The sequence below is a fragment of the Tachysurus fulvidraco genome, chromosome 2 (genome assembly GCF_022655615.1).
Source record: "Tachysurus fulvidraco isolate hzauxx_2018 chromosome 2, HZAU_PFXX_2.0, whole genome shotgun sequence".
Classification (NCBI taxonomy): Eukaryota; Metazoa; Chordata; class Actinopteri; order Siluriformes; family Bagridae; genus Tachysurus; species Tachysurus fulvidraco.
This window is the reverse complement of record NC_062519.1, coordinates 12,056,747-12,077,108: the sequence shown is the minus strand read 5'-3', so window position 1 is coordinate 12,077,108 and position 20,362 is coordinate 12,056,747. Positions and strand designations below refer to the sequence as shown.

Here is a 20,362-nt window from a genome sequence, read left to right as displayed (position 1 = left end):
GCCTTAACTGCAGCTGTCTTCAGTTGATGTTTGTCCGTGGGTCTTTCTGCCTTTAGTTTTGCCTTCGGCAAGTGACATGCATGTTCAATCGGGTTGAGTTCAGGTGATTGACTCTGCCATTGAATTATCCATGTCTTTTCCTTAAAAAACTCCTGGGTTGGGTTTTTTAGTGTGTTTGGGTCATTGTCCATCTGTACTATGAAATGCCGTCCAATCAACTTTGCTGCATTTGGCTTAATCTGGGCAAACAGTATATTCCTATACACTTCAGAATTCATCTGGCTGCTTCTGTCTTATCATCAATAAACACCAGTGACCCGGTGCCACTGCAAGCCATGCATGCCCATGCCATTACACTGCCTCCACTATGTTTTACAGATGATGTTGTATGCTTTGGATCATGAGCTGTTCCAAGCCTTCTCCATACATTTCTCTTCCCGTCATTCTGGAAAAGGTTGATCTTAGTTTCATCCATCCAAAGAAAGTCTAATTTGCCAAAAAAATGTGCCTTGTGGTGAACCCTCTGTTTTGCTCTTGTGAAGTCTTCTCTTGATTGCAGACTTTGACGACGACACACCTACCTCCTGGAGAGTGTCCTTCACTTAGATGTTGTGAATGGGTTTTGCCTTACCGTGGAGAGGATCCTGCAATCATCTACTCCTGTTGTATTCCATGGACGGCCAGGCCTTTTTATGTTGCTGAGCTCACCATTGCATTCTTTTTTCTCAGAATGTTGATCAACAGAACTGTTGATCTGGCCACTCCTAATGTTCCTGCTGTAATGAAGGCCTGTTTGACTTACACGAAGAGATCCTTTGAACGCACAATGTAGGTTCACAGCAACAGATTTCAAGTGCAAATACCACACTTAGAATCAACTCCAGACCTTTTACTTGTTTAATTGATGAAGAAATAATGAGGGAATAGCCTACACCTGTCCATAAAACAGCTTTTGATTCAACTGTCCAATCACTTCTGGTCCCTTGAAAAAGGGGGGTGGGTGGCTACTCTCAAGAGCTGTAATTCCTAAACCCTTCCTCCAATTTGGATTTAAATACCCTCAAATTAAACCTGAGAGACTGCACTTTCAGCCCACTATACCTATTCAACTATATGAATATGTTTTGGTAAATACCTAAAAAAAAAAAAAAAATTGTGCATGTGTCCAAAAATATATGGACCTAACTGTATATAGACACGTGGCCAAGCAATAAAGTATGTGTGTGTGTGTGTGTATTGTGAGCAGGATCCAGGATTGTACAGCCAATCCATCCACTTGAGTAAAAAGGGAGAGGAAGGGGGACAGACTAGAATAAAAAAATAAAATAAAATAAATTAGATCAACTGAAAAGGCTAGAGTGCTGGATTGAGGTTGGTGGAAGAAGAATGTGAATAATGGGGTGAGAATTTTTTTGAGTCTTAAATGAGCCCCAGATGTGCCATCAGGTCCCAGATGTGCAGCAATGCTAGTCAGGTTGTGGGAAGAAAACCTGGTTGGCGTCTTTCAGGAGGGACAAACCGAAGGCTGTAATAAGGCTGGAAGCTTTAGTCCATCCAAACACCACTTCAACGGTCCTCTGCAAAAGCCAGTACCTTCAGCCAAAGCTATAGCAACCAGGCACAAAGCACAGCTGGCACAACTGGAGCAGCTCGGAGTATCCAGTCTATTGTGTTAGGGTTAGGGTTTGTGTGTGTGTGTGTGTGTGTGTGTGTGTGTGTGTGTTTGTGTGTTTGTGTGTGTGTGTTTGTGTGTTTGTGTGTTTGTGTGTTTGTGTGTTTGCGAAGAAATTTCAAAGCATTGTCATGATCTCATTTGTCTTTGCTGTAGGTCAGTGTAGTGGTGTGGTGATTTCTTGGCTTGAAATAGAAATGAGTTCAGTCGGGTGTGTAAGAGCACTGAGACTACTGGATTCTTGCCAAACAGGAGGATCCCAGTTCTAGGGGGAAGAACTGTAGAGGGAAGGAGAAGTGCCATTTTCAAAGGCCACGGGAAAAATGTCACGTTCAAATGTGTGATGAGGTGTCAAGTGTACGTAAGAGCAAATGTGCATAAGTGTTTGTGAGAAGCTGCGGGTGACGGAGTTTATGCGCTGTGTGTGTGTGTGTGTGTGTGTGTGTGTGTGTGTGTGTGTGTGTGTGTGTGTGTGTGTGTGTGTGTGCGTGCGTGCATGTGTATGTGAGGGTTTTGGAAGGGATGTCCTGTAGGACGAGATGTAACGTTCATTTTTTCTGGCTTATTTCCCTCATGCTTGCTTTCCCTCCCTCCCTCCCTGCCTCCCTCTCCCTCCCTGCCTCCCTCTCCCTCCCTCTCTGTCTCTGTGTGTGAACTGACCTACTTTAAGTCCTCTTCCCCTCTGCAGCAGAACACACCCGTACTAGAACCCTCCTAGAACTCAGCTCTTCAGCAGAGACTAGAACCTCGGCCTGTGTGGACTAAATCCATCGCTTTCTGACATTGCAAAACAACCGGCAGACTTCTTTTATCTAAGATAAGATCAAGATAAGATATATAAGAATCTGTGTATTGTACACAGAGGCATCAAACCTCCAGGACAAATGAGTAATGCTGTTTCCCTCCTACATATTACTGTCATTTGATGTTGAAGTTTCACTGCTGAGCTTCAACAGAATAGGTGTCATTTTATTACAGCAATTGAAAGACTTTTTGGAAATGAATTTGAGCAAAGCAGTGATCTGCTTGATCTGTTAATATTTCTGTTACAGGATCATTAACCAAAAACTTTTTAATCACCTAAACCTCTCCATCTACTGCTGCTGGATAGTTTGGTATTGAGTAAAGTAGCGATGAACACAATAGTCATTGTTAGTGCAGTCATGTGGACACAACTGGCAGTAGATGAAACATTTTGCTGGGGTCAGTGGATATGAGCTGTGTGTGTGTGCGTGCGTGTGCGTGTGTGTGTGTGTGTTGTAAGCAGAAAGTGAACAGAGCCCAAACAGCACATTTCTATCAATCACACTTCTTGTTAAAGCCTCACAGAATGCACAGATTGTTTTAATAGCTAGTTTAGACTGAAACAGAGCACAGTTTGCAAGAAAAATTGGTAATGTCAGATCCAGAATCTGACTGTGTTACGAACCCTGTGGTCGCGGCGATTGGTATGATTGTGAATGCAATTCATGTCCACGTCTGTTCATGAAGTAAAGTAACCGGAGTGTGTTTCAGCTGATGACACCATTAGTTTACACAACAAACATGAACCGTGAACCGGCTGGGGAACGTAGTAGAACGCAAAAGAGGTGATGTGTATATGTAAGGGCGTCTCCCAAGCGCCATAAATGTAAATATGCATGAAAAAAAAATAATAATAAATAAATACATTTTACAGTGACTCGTATTGTGTTCTCCCTGTGTGATTATGATGATGTAAAATGAATACAAATGCACCAGGGTGCGACAGAAACACTCAGGGGCTCAAGAACAAACACACCCAGGTTCCTGAACGCAGCAACGCGTCTCGTGTGTTGGGGAAAAATAATGCTTTAATTGTTTGCCTTTACCAGTGCATTTTGTCTAGTGGGTGCAAATTATTGGAAGTGAAACAGCTTGGCTGTCTAAACAGAAGTAAAAAAAAAAAGAAGCCACTCTTATTGTTGTAGTTAATGGCAGACGAATTTAAACATGAGTGTCTACATGGTTTACCCACTTTCTCTAAAACACAACAAAAACAAGTGACAAAATATTCTCTGATTTATCTAGTAAGATTAAAACAAATAGCATTAAAATATTACTAAAATCACAACATTTTTTTGAACAAATTCAAAGTTTGAAATATTATGGTATTCATTATGGTATCCACAACCTGGTATTTTTTAAATAATATCTCATTTATGATTTTTTTTATTTCATTTGAAATTTTAATTTCATTTTAAGCATTGCAAAATATAATAATTTATAATAAATAATTATTTATAGCCATTTTTAATAATGTCTTAAGAAGTATTGGGCTGAGACTTTGTTTCAGTTGCAGGAAAGATGTTGAATTATAGACAATGCAGTTCAATACACTGCTGACAAGTGTGTGTGTGTGTGTGTGCGTGTGTGCGTGTGTGCGTGCACGTGTGTGTATACAATGTTATTTTTTGCCTCAGGAAACAATATCTTAATGCTATTTCAGCACAACAATGGCAGTAGACTCTTCCAGGAAAAAATAAATAAAAAAAACAATAAGCAGATGAGGACATAAAGGGAAGTAGTTATGCATTGTAGATGAAATCACAACCGCAAATACAAAAAAAATGACAGGTGAAGTATGAAGATTGACAACAGTGAAAATAGTGAAGCATGAAGAGCCAGGTGTATATGGAGGTGTGTTAATGTACAGTATAGCGTACTGACCTGCAGGATGACGCTATCTGGCTGGCTGAAGTTGGGAGTGCTGGACCGGGTGTTTCCGCTTCCTGGGGTTGACGGCCAAAGACCCAAAAGCTTCCTTCCGCACGTCAAAATGCTGCAACACAAAACACACGCAGCTCAATCCTACCAGCAAAACATCCGCTTCTGATATCCACAACAACAACAGGGGCCTTGTGGTGGCATCGTTACACAAAATGTTTACATGTGTGTGTGTGTATATTCACACAAGTGTTTACATCGTGAAAAGGTCAATTCTTTGAGATTGATGTTATCTGAGTTAATCAGAAAAATACATGTTATGTTTACATTTTTTGCTGATGTGCTATAAACATTTAGGCAATAGTTATTTTGTACAGCAGTGATCTGGACGAATAACTGACAGTGATAGGGAAATGTTTTGCTTGGGAGAAACACGGGAAGAATTTTTTATACTTCTGAGCGTAAACTCTTTTCCAAACACGGTATCGAATGCGTTACGTCTGTGAGGATTTACTGACCAATTTCTCAATCTGAAAGTTTACGCGAACAGTTTAATGTGTTGGAGTCGATGTGTTAAGTGTGAAAACCGCATCAAGCTCAGAGACGTGCTATGAAACCTATTACTTCTAGTGAAACCCAGAATGGGAGCAAATGTCAAGAGAATTTCATCTCATCCAGCAAGCAAAGAAAAGAAAGGAAAAAAAAAATTGCCTATTGACCTTTTGCAAGTTTTTAAGTGCTTAATGGCAGAGCAATGCACCTCACTGCTATAACTATAGGACATGCAGCTACTTCTGAAATCCACAACCTGCTGCTCTACACACATCAGCTTAAGCACTATAAGGCTCTTGGTTTTGCTGCCACATGAAAACCAGGTACAGGAAATGGGGTAATTTAACATTTCCTTTGTCTTTACAGCTCATTGAAATTCTGTTCTTTACTGTACATGTCCCAGCTTCTAGGAACTTTAAACATTACAATTCTTAGCATCTTGGAAAGCTGGGGTCAGAGTGAAGGTTCAGCCATGTCTCAGGAGTAGATAGGGTTAGGGGCCATAAGGGATAAGTGTTGCTGAGGCTTGAAACAACAACCTCCTCTGCTCAGTAACCCAGAGCCTTAACCACTGAGCCACCAACAGCATGCCATTATGACTGGTGGTCCAGCGACAGCACTATCACTCTTAACATCATAACCCGGGTTCGATTCCCGAGCAGGGAACCTACCCAGCCAACAGGGGTTAACTTCCAGTGCCGGTTCCCAAGCCCAGATAAAATGGAAGGGTTTCATAAAAAAGGAATCCAGTGTAAAACCTGTGCCAAATCAAAAACATGTGGATCCACGGTGGCGACCCCAAAACTGGGAGCAGCTGCAGGACAACACCAACAACTAACTAACTGCAGTTATTTCTCAGTTTTTCCTTAATAGACTGATGGAGTAGTTTCATTCAGTATTGCACTTTTTTACAGGGTAAACCATAACTAACATGAAAAACATTTTGAAACAGGGCTGAACAAATCCCAGGCTGCTTGAAAAAGCAGATTTTATGCCATTTGATTTACAGCCCAGCGGTGGCTTCAATCACCAGAGTGAGAAGGTGGAAGAGGAACTAGTGGAATAATAAGAGTATGAATGCCAATGTTTTTTTAGAATGAGGTACGACAGACATGTGGAAACACTGACTACGCTGATGACAAAGCTGTCGTGTAATTCTACTCCTAGCACAGTGCACAGTCACCTCACAGTTAAACACAGTGGGTACCAATAAAGAGTCATGTTGAAAGATGTTAGGCTTTTATGTGCGATGAGAAATAAGGACACTTAATCTCTCAGCCAAAGCACTGACTAATGACATCTAATGAATTTAAGAAGGATACCTACGTCTCAGCTAACCAAAGTTATTCTGATAAAGCCGATCAGTGCCTAAGCCTTCTACAATCAAACAATGGCCTAATCTTGGATTAACTCGACCTGGCTAAGGGAAAAAAGCGTTTCATACATTCCTCAGGTTGATCTACAGCATCTGTCACTTGGCTTCCTCCAGCTCTCTCTACAAACGTTTTTCACACTCGTTCGCTCCCACACAATTCTTTGTTCAGCAAAATTTACTTTCTCATGCAGAGTACGATGGTGCTCAAAAGCAAAATCTTCTCTCTTACTAACAGCCATAAAAATTAGTTTTGTTCTATTCTATTGTGGTTGTTTTTTTTTTTTCACAGAGGAAGTGCTGCTTTGCAAAACGACTATGTTTCTCGTACATTAAACCTTTTAAAATCTCACCGTGCAACAGTGCACAATTTTGCACCAGTGAATCTTTGCTTTTCTACGACACTGAAGCCAATATGCCAAAAGATCATGTGCAGGTAAACCGATTAATGTCAAGCCAAAGTTTAAGATTGTTTGCATTAACCCAAGTAAGTTTAAGTTGTGTATTTATTATTTTTCCTGCCCTGAAGGACAGTTTGTAGATCTGTCAGACATAGTATCATGGAATAGTCCAAACATGTTCAACTTTTTTCAACATGTAGAGTTTTTTGGGTTTTTTTCCTCTCAAAACTACTTAAGTTGGTAAAAATTGGATGCACAGGATATTTCCTTTATACTACTACACTGAATATCAAGTAGTGTATAATTTTTTCTCATGAATAACACGAATTTGTGTTTTTAGGATGCATGCTTTTAATGATTAAACCACAGCATTTTTTTTTTTATCTGTGTCCTGGCAAATGTGTCCTGCACTATGACTGTTCCAGAGATCTATCTTCAATCTTCCTTAACTCGAAGAAGAACACTTTATAATGGTGTTGAGCAGAAAAGCATCTCAGAGCACACAGCCCATTGAAGCATAAAGCACTGATCAAAAGCTAATGGTTCAAGCGAAAACACTGCCAAGGTACCATTGTTGGGGCTTTGTACAAGACCCTTAAACCCTCTCTATTCCAAGAACAGGCTGATATAGTGCCCCTATATATGTGTGACCAATGCTTCTTCTTCGGGATCTAGTCGTGTCAGACGATTATGGATTATAGAATCTAGACAGCTGAAACTGGTCTTTGTTCAGGCTTTACTGTATAGTTTCGGTCATCCTGTTCGGTCATCCTGTCATCCACTGTGGATCTTGCGCCTACCCCAGACACAGTGGGCATGAGGTTGGGAATAAAGGTCAAAACAGCATGCAGACATGGGAAGAACATGCAAAACCACACAGCAAGTAACCCAAGCTCAGGATCAAACCATGGCTGTTGGAGCTGTGAGATGCTGCACCGCCTTCTGTCTGCCTACAAATGTATAAATAAGAAGTTCTCAATGCACTCACTGTTGAAAGTTGAACAGCGGCATTGTGACCCAGCCCAGGGCCTCCATGTTGCGGGCTTTCTGCTTGCTCTTGTCTTCTGCTCCGGGGGGTGGTAACGGAGTCGCATACAGAGTCACTGTCAGCTGAGACTCCCGGGGCAGCTGGTTGATCTGCACCGGGAAGCAAATCCTATCATGAAAAATGAGAAAGAAGAGATAAAGGCAAAAAAAAAGGCTCAATCAGCATCATGGCTTCTAATCTAGCACACCTAGTATAGCAGCTGGTCAAAGCAGAGTGGGTGATAACCGGTCATTCATTACACACAGAAGGTCCAGAAATAGTCACAGAGATCCCTATAAGATGGAAGCGATGCCTCTGTGAGCCCTTCATATTAAAAGCACTACACTGCAATTGTAGCAGTGCAAAATTTGATTAGCATATATTCTTAGTGTAAATAATAAGGATTATTTATTTAAGGATGCTAGGATCCAACAAGTGAGCAAATCAAATCAAAGTGCTCTGGATGAAATAGTTAACCATTCAAAAATAAATAAATAAATAAATAAATAAAATAAATAAAAAGTCAAATGGTCATCAAAATCAAAAGCAAAAAGCAAGCTCAAAAATGAGCTGAGGTTCAAGATCAACACCTGTTGACATTTGCAGCCTCTAGATTTTCACATCAAACAATTTAAAACATTAATATGGCTAATGGGAAAGAAATACAATTTAAAAAGTAGTTTGTGAACATTTAAATTGCATATGCAGTCCAATTTTTTATAATGCTTGCCAGAAAGTAAACAAAGTATATTCCTCCCACACCATCCCCAGATAATACATTGGATGCAGAAGTGCAGGCGGAGTGAAAAAAGAAAAAAAAAAACAGCCACAGGATTCTGCACTAGCTCCTTAAACAGATATACAAATCTGGCTTTTGAAGCACTACGGTGTGGACTGAAATGGTGTAGAGAAATTCATAGCTGCGAGGGCTTCATTTGACGCTCACCTTTGGTCCCAAACCACCAGATGGAAGAGGTATTTGCTGACTGACTGTTTGCTTGTATGCTGGGGGGCACACAGTTCGTTTCCCCCATGGCTGAGAGAACACGAAAGAAAGAACCCTTCATAACTGTGAATGAGAAAAAGACAATGAAGGATAGTCAGTAAGACATTTGAAAAGTGTACATCAGTCCGTAAAATGTTCATAGTACATCTTTAATTTCCAATCGATATTCTCAAATTTCCACCACTGAGAAAATCCATCCCCTTATAAACATGTCTCCAAAGCTCATCTCTCTAAACATGTTCACAGGCACAATATAATGGTGGCATGATGCAACATCCTGAGCGAGAAATGTCCCTTGTCCACGCAAGCAGCCACAATGTCAAACTATCAAACTGGATGTATGCAACTGCTAAGCTGGATCGAGTTTGCCCAAGTGCATTTCTGTGAGCTATATTGTAACAAAACAACAGTCAAAACTAAACACTACCTTTTTTTTGTTGTTGTTGAACTTTTTTTGTCCTCATGTATTTTATTCTTTTTACAGCAGCCATTTGCAAAAAATAACATTTTATTCATTCAAGAAGGACCTCATACTATTTATCCACTTATTTGCATTTAATGTTGTAGAATGTCCTTGAAACAAGATAGTTCCCTTTATCACTTACAGTACAGCAGCTATAAACTGCCCAGCGTTTTCTAATTTCTCTTAAAATTAAAAAAAACAAAATACTTCATCATTTTGCAAAAAACCCTTAACATGCAAAACTTTCCACTCTGAACACTTTCCAATGGTGCAAACAGCTGATACACCTTTACCTCTGACTTAAGCTCTGAAAGTGGAGACTCCTTCCAAAAATGCTAAATAAATCTCTTTACCAAAATCTACACCCACTCAATGATTAGGCATGGTTTTTCTCAGGCCCAATGCTTTCTGTCTTCATCATCAACAGTGGCTTCATGACCTTTTCCTTAAATGTCAGCCTCCTTTCCATGAGATATATCAGTAACTCTGCTGTATTCCTTGCCTTATCTCCTACTCCATCAAGCTGCCACTCTGCTTTTTGTTTATTTATTGCCTACCCTTGTATCAGCTGCCTGGGCATGGTGAAACGGCTATGTGCTCATTAATCAGAACACTGCAGCTCAGAGATATACAATGGATATAAAAGGTAAACGCAACCCTGTGAAAATGGCAGATTTTTGTGAAGTAGGAAAAATATAAAAAACCAAGTCGTAACTGTCCACCCGCGACGTGAAAGTGTCTACGTATACAAGTTAAGTGAAAAACAAGTGAATACAAACAAACATTGTAAACACCCTTGTTTAGAATGAACCAATCAAATTTGATCTCTTCTTCAAAAGTAATAATCATACAGCCGTCACCAATTTAACTATTCTGTTTATTCTCAAATGAAGATCAGGATTTTTCTTCCTGTTTCTAGATCACCTTGGTACAGCTGACAAAGCATGCATGATCTCTCACATTTGCTTTGAAAGGTATCCCTCAGGGGGGAGGTGGAAACTTCAAAAAACGTTGGATGTAAAGGCCAGTGAACACCGTAAAGGCCATAATCAACAAACAGAAAAAATGAAGCAGCACAGTGACATCAAGAAATGAACATCCCACCAAGATTTATAAAAGGACTAGACAAAAACTAGCCAGGGAGGCTGCTGATAGACATACAATAACAAAGAATGCTGCAAGAATATCTGACAAGAGATTACTCTTTGCATATGATAACAATCTCTCAAAATCTTCATGTCTGGGCTATGAGGCGGCTATGCACCGATGAACCCAATTCAAAGAAGTAGAATAATTCCATGATTTCAAAAAGGTATGTCTGGTACATAAAAAGGACATTGTTGTAGGCATTTTTTTGGTAAAGCATGGTGGTGGCAGCATCATGTTTCAAGTCTGTTTTTGAACTAGGAACTAAGGCTTTTATCAAGGTATAGGAATCACAAATAGCTCCAAATACAAGTCAATGGCCCAAATCATATGGCTAAATAAAAAAGAAATGGCTTAAGATAAAGATGATCATGGTTTTCTAAATCTAAATAAAATCTGTGGGGTGACCTAATGCAGGCTGTGTGCAGGAGATGATCTTACAATTTGATGGATCTAGAAAAAGTTTTGCAAGAAAGAATTGGAAAATGTTCTGCCAAGCTGATATACTGAGTGAGGTAGGTTAGTTGTATTGGTGTGTGTAGGTTACTGTAGCTACAGTATGCAGGTAACCAAGTTATACATTTAAACATTGCAAAAAACTGCTATTTCAACTAGGGGTGTGTAGACCTTTTTGTCCATTTGTATTGCTCACAAAGCATACACTTTACTAATAGTCATCAGATCAGAAGTCTGGCAGACTAAATGAAATCCATGGTACATGGATGTGGCATGGTGGGTTAACATCCCAGAAATCCCTCATGTCTATCACGTTCTGGATCTAGCCTTTTAGTTATGCACTCATATCTAGTCTGGCTGGAGTCACTGTAGCTTCAGGTCTTCATCAGAGATCATTGAAGACCTCGGCAGGAAGGCATTAGTGTTGGGTGTGTGGTGAACTTAAAATTTGTGATGATTTGGGGGGATGTGGTAGCCTAGTGCTTAAGGTGTTGGGCTACCAATCGGAAGGTTGGGAGTAGAGCTGGGCGATATGGCCTGAAATAAAAATCCCCGATTTTTTAACAAAAAAGTGGTCTGTAACGTCACTGTAATACACTGTACTGCCACCAAATTCAGCTCACACACCACTGATGTCCTGATAGTTATACTACAACACTTATTTGGGGGAAATGTCTTTTTGTATAATTTTTATGATTTTTCATATAAAAAAGGTTTTTTTCGCTTTTCGGGTTTTGCACTTTGTAGACGGTCCCTTGGAATCGGTCTCTTAGGTGTTCGCACATAGAGACTTATGTATTTTGTCCAACGCGCAGGAAAGCTGATTTTGAGGAAAATTGGGTTGTAGCTGCCTCTCTACATTACTACGATAAAAAAAAGAAGTGTTATTTGTGTAGTAACAGCCTTTAGCTCAGGAGTTACTGACTCGGGAAACTCGAATCTGCGAATATGCGGCCAACTTTACTCAAGTCGCAATACACAATATAGAGTATAATGTTTGTTGATGCATATAACAGGAAATCACTGCATCCATGATCGCTTTCCAACAGCCCCCTTCTTATTATACTGGATACACATTGTAAATGTTTCTAAGACGGTAGGTTGTTTTTTGGCGGTGTGTTTGTGCTGCCGCGGTCTTTTTCATTTCACAGGGCGTAACATCTCTCCCACTCGACAGCATGCCTCTGTTTAAGGTGCTGCAGTAAATTAGTTGTACTGCTACCTAAACACACTTTGCAGCGGTGTGTTTGTGTGTTCTGCGCCTGATGCCGCAAAACAGAACCAATTTCATATGACAGATGACACCGTGCCTATCTTGGGAACGAGCACTTCCCTGCTTGCTGCCATGTTGTTTGTGTATCTCTATGGCAAACGCGCGGGGGGAGGGCTGAGCCCATTCGAAACTACGGGAGCCCAGAGGGGAGCGTCAGCGGATGTTAAAGAAAAAAACGATTTTCATTCAATCAAATCGATGTAACTACACATTCGAGTTAATCGATAAAATCAATTTATCACCTAGCCCTAGTTGGGAGTTCGACTCCTAGGTCCACCAAGCTGACACTGCTGGGCCCCTGAGCAAAGCCAAATAAAATGTAAGTCGCTCTGGATAAGGGCGTCTGCTAAATGCTGTAAATGTAAATGTGATGACACATTAGTTCCTCAGGAGCTCTCAGTTGCAAAACTATTAACGTATTTTTATTTTGTTTCTATACTTCTGTAAAGCTGCTTTGAGACAATATTAATTGTTAAAAGTGCAATACAAATAAATTGAATTGTTGGTCTTTTGGCTGCTCCCTGTTCGGGGTCGCCACAGCACATCACGTGGTCCGCATATTAGATTTTGCACAAGTTTTATGCCGGATGCCCTTCCTGACTCAACATTCCCAATTCACACAAGCTTGGGAGCAGCACTGAGAATGAACTCTTCAGTGGCTGGGTTAGCTCCCAGCCTGGGAATCGAACCCGGGCTGTGGCACTGAGAGCACAGGATCCTGCCACTGGACCACCAGGAGGCATAATTCTATTGACATTATGTAAATGTGAATAACCATCAAATGAACCATACAGGGGGGAAAAAAAAAATTCTTAAACACACTTGAATTGCCTTGACACGGGTCAGAATGTTTTATTTTAATGCTGTGTTTATATGTCAAGTTAACTATTTTATTTAAGTAATTTTAATTAAGTAATGCTATGGTGATGTGGAATGATCAAGTAATAAAATTCTCTCAGGTTTCAATACTAAAATAATAATACATTTCTCAGATTTCTGCTTCTAGAAATTCTTTATGTTTTAAAGGAAAATCTAGAGGGCATGTGCTTATGTGTGCTATTCAGTTTCAGCAGAGAAACAGCTGTTTCCTTGAACATTACATGGGATTACAAAGGACACTGACTTCAGTTAGACTTTGGCTGCACCATGTGAACACTGGCTCTCCTGCAGACTTGATACAAACTTAGTACTGGAAAAGTCTTTAAAAGGGAATGGGCTCTCAAGAGGCTGTTCAAAATAGAATGAATAACATTCGCCAGCTAACTGGAATGCCAGATGTCTGAATTAAACCCAACAGCTAGATAGATGTATATGGTTGTACAGCAGCAAAGAGGACAGGGACGTACTGTTCATCCTTTCCTCTAGGCAGTCACCAGATGGCACACGTCACCACTGCACAGGTGCTTAGCACCCCGGCTTGCCCTACACACTGCCTCTGAAGGGGTCAAAGGTCATGGCGAGTTCCCATGCTGCACCCTTTGTGACAGCTCCATATGCAAACAGCATCAGTTTCAGAGTGAGACAAAGGACACTGAGGTCCATCACAGGCAATGGGTGGAAGAGACCATCCATATGGAGGGCAGGGGGGAGAAGGCAGGACTGAACCATTTTGGGGATGTTAAAGATCATGCTGATGGTTAGTGTTTGTTTTCTAGCACTGCTGATAATGCATAACTGGTATGTTTGTGCACTGCACTTAAAACTGAATGGGGAGTGTGTGTGTGTGTGTGTGTGTGTGTGTGTGTGTGTGTGTGTGTGTGTGTGTGTTTTGAAAGGCCCAGAGGAAGCAGAAATGGCTGTCATTTTCAGGGGTTCCCTCTGCACCTTGTAATACCATGTAATCCCAATGGATTACACCAGAGCATGTGCAACCCAAAACATGTGTCTGTTTGTGTGTAGGGGTCAGTATATTAGAGCAGCATTTGCTTTTGGTTTTCTCTGGCTTTGCTTGTTAGTTTTCCTCATTGCTTTTTCTCTCCACCTGCTTCTTTTTGCTTTAAATAAAAAAAATACTTCTAGCTTGCTTGAAAATCATCCAGCAGGACATTTCCAGGAAGACGGCACGTCCTTAGTTAGTGTGTGTGTTAATTTAAACCTTGTGTATTCTGATCACCACAGCTGTTGCTAATGCGCCATCTCCTTATAATGACTCGCTTGTGCTCATGTCATATAGATAATATATAGTTATATTCCAGATAATATATATATGTATTCCAGTAACAAAGAACACACTAAACAGATGAATTTATAGGATTTATGTAAACACACAAAAGCAATTTAAGACCTGAGAAAATTGCAGATCAGATGAGAATTCAACAATATGTTCCATAAAATTAATGAAGTGAAGTGTTGAGGTTATGCCTGTCACTTAAACAGCCAGTCAAGCTCATGATGTGATTTGCACGACTTTAGGAATGCGTCAGTGTGTTTGTATTACCTGGCGGCCCAGGTGATGGGGACGCGGTGGGCAGCGTAAATATTGAAGGACAATACGTTGATAACCATGCCTGCCTCCTGGGTTGGAACTGTGGCCCGGCTGCTGTGTGGAGCCGTGTGGAAGTTAGCGTTGAACGTGCTGCAGTAGAGCTCCACCAGATCCAAGATGGCAGCCGTCAACCTCTCAACTATTTTCTCTGGAAAGTGAACAGAAGCAAGTACAGAAGTAGAGGTCAAAGACTTTTCCATGTAAACACATTGATGAAAATGCAACTGGCTCAAGATGTAGATTCACAACACACTGATGCACACACACAGAGTTTGATTTCCTGTTTAAAAAGCTGTCTTCTTTAAATCAGCAGGTTTAGACAGTATGCATACACTTTTTGGATCCAATCTTTGATGTACAAATGTTTGTACATAATTTTAAGTATACCGTGGGAAAAAGTCTGCACTTCTGTAGCTACATACATATTACATGCCTCTATTTAATGGTCAAATTTAGAACAAAAAATTATGGCAAATTTGTGACTGTGTGTGTGTGTGTGTGTGTGTGCACGCACGTGCATGTGTTTATGCTGTTCAGATGATTAAAAAAAGAGACAAGAACTAGTGGATGTTTTTATAACATTGAGAAAGGCAAGCTGGAAACCTTTTTTTTTCCATTTTTAAGTATGCGAACTTCACCTTTTATTATACGCTTTACACAATCTTGTATTATTTTGCATCATTATTATTACTACACTATTGTGCTCCATGTAGGTCCACATTTGGCCTAAAATCAAGCCATTGTGCCTTAATGCATTACCTGCATATACTTAATTAATTAACATTTAATAAGGATGGCAGAGACTCTCTTATTATTACTGTTCTTATCATTTTCACTGATCACAACTAATTCTTGGGGATTTACCTCCAGATTAACAACCAACCACCTACAGTGGAGATTTATTGGTGCAAATAAAGCCTGATCTGATCAAACAGGAGCAGAGCACATGTTTATGGAGTAGAGCACATGAGAGGAAGGTGAACAGTGTGCATCCTGAGGCCAGACACGCATCCTTCCTGTTTATCCCAGCAAAGAAGCAGACAGACGTCCTTACAGCAGGAGGTCTTTTCACACAAACACACTCTGACTACAGATCGCATCGCTCTCTCACTCACACTCCTGCTTTAACCCTCATGTTTAGTTCTGGGCATTTTACGGTTTACTAAAAGGTAAAACTATGCCGAAAGAATTTTAATAACACGCTACATGTCTTACTGGATTTTCCAAGTTGCAGAAAAGCACTAGGGCCTGATTGTAAATGCCTTGCATTAGCCATAGTTTCATTATCACAGTTTGTCTTCTGAAATACAACATGGTTTGATTAAGATCCAATTTGGGTTACTGGAGTTGTGAAACAGCAATATTTCCTGCTGTGCTCTCAGTGTTCTCTTTTTAATACTACAGTCTTTATTCACCTTAGTAACAACATCCTTGGGAGATTTCATAACATAACTGGATGATGTTTAATACTACGTAAATTAATCACTTTCACTCTACAAAATAGTTTGTATACTACATAACCAGGCTCCATCAGTGGCAGCTAATAACCTCAACAAGAAACTTGTTAGAATTGGAATGCATTTCCAGGAATGTAGGAAATTATTTATAAAATCACATTCTCCAGTGTCATCTCTCAAGGTTTCTTCCTCAGATCATATCCGAGATTTTCCCTTGCCACCCTCGCCTCTGACTTGCTCATTATCAATAAATTCACATACAAAAAAAATACAAAAAAAAATGTACGAATTGCTAAGCTTTGTGAACGCCTGTATTATAAAACAACAACAAGACTTTAAGGTCTTACTTACGCTCAATCGAAAAATGATTAGATTGCTAATAATGATATGATATAGAAATAGAGCTAAAATGTATGACGTGGATAACAAATGATGACGTGGATTACTGAGATGTCCATCTTTGAGCAGTTAAGACAAAATAATGGCTAAAGTGATACTGTCTCTAAGAGCAGGTCACAGCAGAATTGTGATGCATGCAGACTACCCAGGGATGATGGGAACAGTACCTCGGTTTTCTCTCTTCATCAGCATGCTCACATCCTGTGAAACAGAAAACACACAGACAATCAGAAAACAGATGAGACAATTGCACTGGGGGAAATTTCGGCAGCATAAGTGTTGCGGCTTTAAAGGTTAACAGTTCGAAAGAGTACGTTCAGTACGGTATGTACAGTTAGTCTGCAGGCTGTACAGATGCCAGCATGGCTCAGAGACTTCAACAGAAATACAGTGCTAGTGCAGCGTGCAGCTCAGCAGACCAATACATCAATATGTGTTTTCCAGTAGCTCATTCATTTTGGCTTTTCGGCCGGAATATATACTCGTGTCTGTGTTCACCTTCTGCACTCTAGGCTGCAGTCTGCACGGGCAAGCAGGCAGCTGATTCAGGGCTGAGGTGATGTCAGGCGTTTCCACAGCAGCCAGCGAGCTGCACAGAGCCTTGACGGACTGAACCAAGCGCTCCACGTGCAACTGCAGTTCAGCCTAGAGATGGTGGAGAGAGGGAGAGAACCGCACAGAAAGAAAGAAAGGGTGGGGGGGGGGGGTTGGGGGGGTTTAGAATGCTAAAAAAAATATCAAAAATAAGGAACATTAGCAACAATGGAACTGTGTGCTTTGAGCCGAACATTATGACACTTCTTTTTATAATAATAGCATGTTTTATACCTCTAATACCAAAGCAATTTGCCAGGTCATATTTACATTTTATTGTAAAATCATTTATTATACTATACCTGTACTCTTCCAGTAATTAGAAAAAATAAACAAAGAAAAAATCAGCTTCTTTTATAAAGAAAATGGAAAAAGCTTTACACTTTGAAACTACTAACAATGGAGTCTCCTTCTAAAAAAGGTTTTAAAAAACAAACAAACAAAAAACACCACATAAAACACCATATGAATTCTTTTAATCACTTTATGGAGAATGTCCACCATATACATCTCTGTGAATTAACTATTACTATAGAAATGTAATCATGGAACCAAAAAAAGGAATAATAATAATATTGCAATAGAAGGAGCAGAATAGAATAATTTTGTCTTGAATACAGCACTATGTCAGCACAGCAGTTCTAGTAAATTATTTGTCGTCTGGCCAATCAGGTTTGAGCAGATTTAAGTTCTACGGGTATTGTAACAGTTCTGCTTACACCAAACCCCTGTACATGGACATTCAGGTCATTCTCATTTTGCAGGATTTGCTTTGACCACACAGATTTGATAGTGCTTTGATAGGAATTCATTCTTATACTACCTCTGATAACATGAAGGACTCTGCCTCATTATGAAAAGTGTCCAGAAGCAAAGTGAGTGCCTCCCTGTGGAAAAAACAAAAAAATCAAATGCTAGGTACAATGATGACTCGTATACCCCATATCCTGTGTCCCACGGTATGCTATCCGACTTAGAAAGCATGTTCAATTTTGCTAATTGGGCAAGAACGTTTCGTTTTTTTCTTTCAAAGCATTCATCCTTTCTTCACCTTGTCACAGTTTGCTTGATGGGCCTCTCCTGCAGCATGATGCTGTGGTTCAGGGAGGATGCCGTATCATCATCTTCTACCTGGAGTAACAGAAAATACAAGAATCTTCAGATATTAATAACTAAATATTATATACTACTACAAGATTAGTATAGTCTTACATACGCATATGTTTGTATGTCCATTTGTGCAGTATAACACAGTTACCAGCCAATATCTAATGACAAAACAACATGTTCTACACTTTAGGTGATCTTAGAAACAAACTAGCCACAAGACAATACTGAGCAGATTTAACAACACGCTAGCCAGGAGACAATACTAAGTAGATTTAGCAACGAGCTAGCCTGTAGACAATCCTGATTAGATGCAACAACAAGCTAGCCTGTAGACAATCCTGATTAGATGCAACAACACACTAGCCAGGAGACAATACTGAGTAGATGTAGCAGCTCAGTAGCCAGGGGACAATACTAAGTTGTGCTAGCAACAGGCTAGCATACTTTTTAATTGATCTAGTATAGACCTAGCAAAAAATACTGAATAGATTTAGCAACAAGCTAGCCAGTAGACAATACTGAGTAGATGTAGCAACATGCTAGCCGGAGACAATACTAAGTAGATTTAGCAACAAGCTAGCCAGGGAAAAATACATTTTAATCAATCTAGTATAGACCTACAAGACAATACTGAGTAAATTTAGCAACAATCTAGGAGACAATACTGGGTAGCATTGACAAAAAGCTAGCTGGCTAAAAATTAATCATAACTAACATTTCATATTAAAATTTTATTTGATTCATACACAACCACACACAGTGCAGCATAGTGTGTCATAAAAGCAGACGAGATGCAGAAAAAAACGGGAAAAGAAATTTTACTGAAGATTACCTTCTTAAAACTGCCAAACAGTATGGTCCGTGTTACAGATTTATCCATGTTATACTGCAAGTGTTTGCTTTATTTAAGATAAATATACATCACAATAAGCTGGCTAGATCGATGTCTAGAAAGAACATTTTGTTGCTAACAAAAGAACATGAAGGCGTCCATATTATTTTTCAACCGGTGTAAACACATTTCTGGTAAAGTTGTAATTATTACAAAATATGGTTTTAATTGCAGGTCTGTCCATATAGCTTGAATGATAGCTGGCTTACATGCCCCATAACAGAGACCTCTCATTCCCCTCCCTGCACCATGGTTTATATTGTTAACAAAAAGCCTCAAGAAAATGTGCTGTGTTTTGGTACTCACAGTGCGGGCTAACTCCATGTTAACAGAGCTTCTCTTGGTGAGGAAAAGCTGGACGTCCCAATCAAACTTCAGACACTGCTGGACATATTCAAGTCCAGCCAAAGTCTGAGAGCTGAGAGAAAAAGAGAAAGAGAACCAAGAGTGCTGTTTGAACCTTTGTGTGTCTTTTGTGACAAAAAAAACAAAACAAAAAAAAAAACATGAAACATTTGCAGGGAAAAGTCATAAACTTGAAACAAACTATAACTTTAATTTGGTAGCATATTGACTTCCGGATATAGACAAATACAGTGACTAAATTCAAAGTCTGGCTTTGACAGGAACTTGCTTTGCCATTCAAATGAGTGAAGTTGAAGTATGATTTTATCAGTGTTTTGAAAATCACAAACGTTTTTCTTCATTATGGAAATGTTAAGACCAAAATATACTGTTTAACCCTAAAAAAAAAAAAAAGCAAGCTACTGTTGATTCTGGCATCAACAACTGTGGAATAATAAAAGTGCTACACACAGGAAGTCCCTCCCACTTTGCACAAGCTCAAGGTTATCGAGACGAGACATGTTTCCGGCCAGCTGCACCCTTAGAAAAAACATCCAACTCTTACAACCACATATTGCACGTGCTATTGTAGTCAAAGCGCGATGACTGGTTGATTTACGTTGCCGTTCATCTGTGTTATACTGTTCAGTCAGGCACTGATCTCACACAGACCACAGGCTGTTCACCACCCTATCAAAGCAAATAATAACGCATTAAATATTACACAACTTGTTAAATGTTCTCACATTTTGGGGGAAACCCACTATGGTTTTCTGCAGCCACAGGTTTTCTTTTTTCCTGAGGGGCCCTTCGTTGAATGACAAGACTATTTGTACCACAAACCACTAAGCAGGCTTTTTTCTTTTGTAATCGCCTCTTTTTCCGGCCACAGTTTTGGCAGCAAACACCATCAAGAAAAGAAACTGCCTATATAACATGCCACTTGTTACATTGTCTGGCATTACTTTTCATGACTGACCAATACACATACTTTTTGTGTTTCCTTCCCTTTTCTTTTTTTTTTTTT

General features: G+C 39.8%; 1 protein-coding gene across 2 annotated transcripts in view; it reads right to left on the bottom strand.

The window, feature by feature from the left end:
* Positions 1 to 20,362, bottom strand: part of pik3c2b (phosphatidylinositol-4-phosphate 3-kinase, catalytic subunit type 2 beta) — a 52,456-nt gene that overhangs the window by 18,034 nt on the left and 14,060 nt on the right. For both annotated transcript variants that reach the window (XM_027144246.2, XM_027144248.2), the window contains exons 6-14: positions 19,297 to 19,408; positions 18,040 to 18,119; positions 17,812 to 17,875; positions 16,893 to 17,039; positions 16,562 to 16,595; positions 14,491 to 14,686; positions 8,656 to 8,778; positions 7,671 to 7,838; positions 4,361 to 4,472 (exon numbers count right to left, since the gene is read on the bottom strand). In XM_027144246.2, the coding sequence (XP_027000047.1) occupies positions 4,361 to 4,472; positions 7,671 to 7,838; positions 8,656 to 8,778; positions 14,491 to 14,686; positions 16,562 to 16,595; positions 16,893 to 17,039; positions 17,812 to 17,875; positions 18,040 to 18,119; positions 19,297 to 19,408 (1,036 nt within the window). The remainder of the gene's footprint in view (positions 1 to 4,360; positions 4,473 to 7,670; positions 7,839 to 8,655; positions 8,779 to 14,490; positions 14,687 to 16,561; positions 16,596 to 16,892; positions 17,040 to 17,811; positions 17,876 to 18,039; positions 18,120 to 19,296; positions 19,409 to 20,362) is intronic.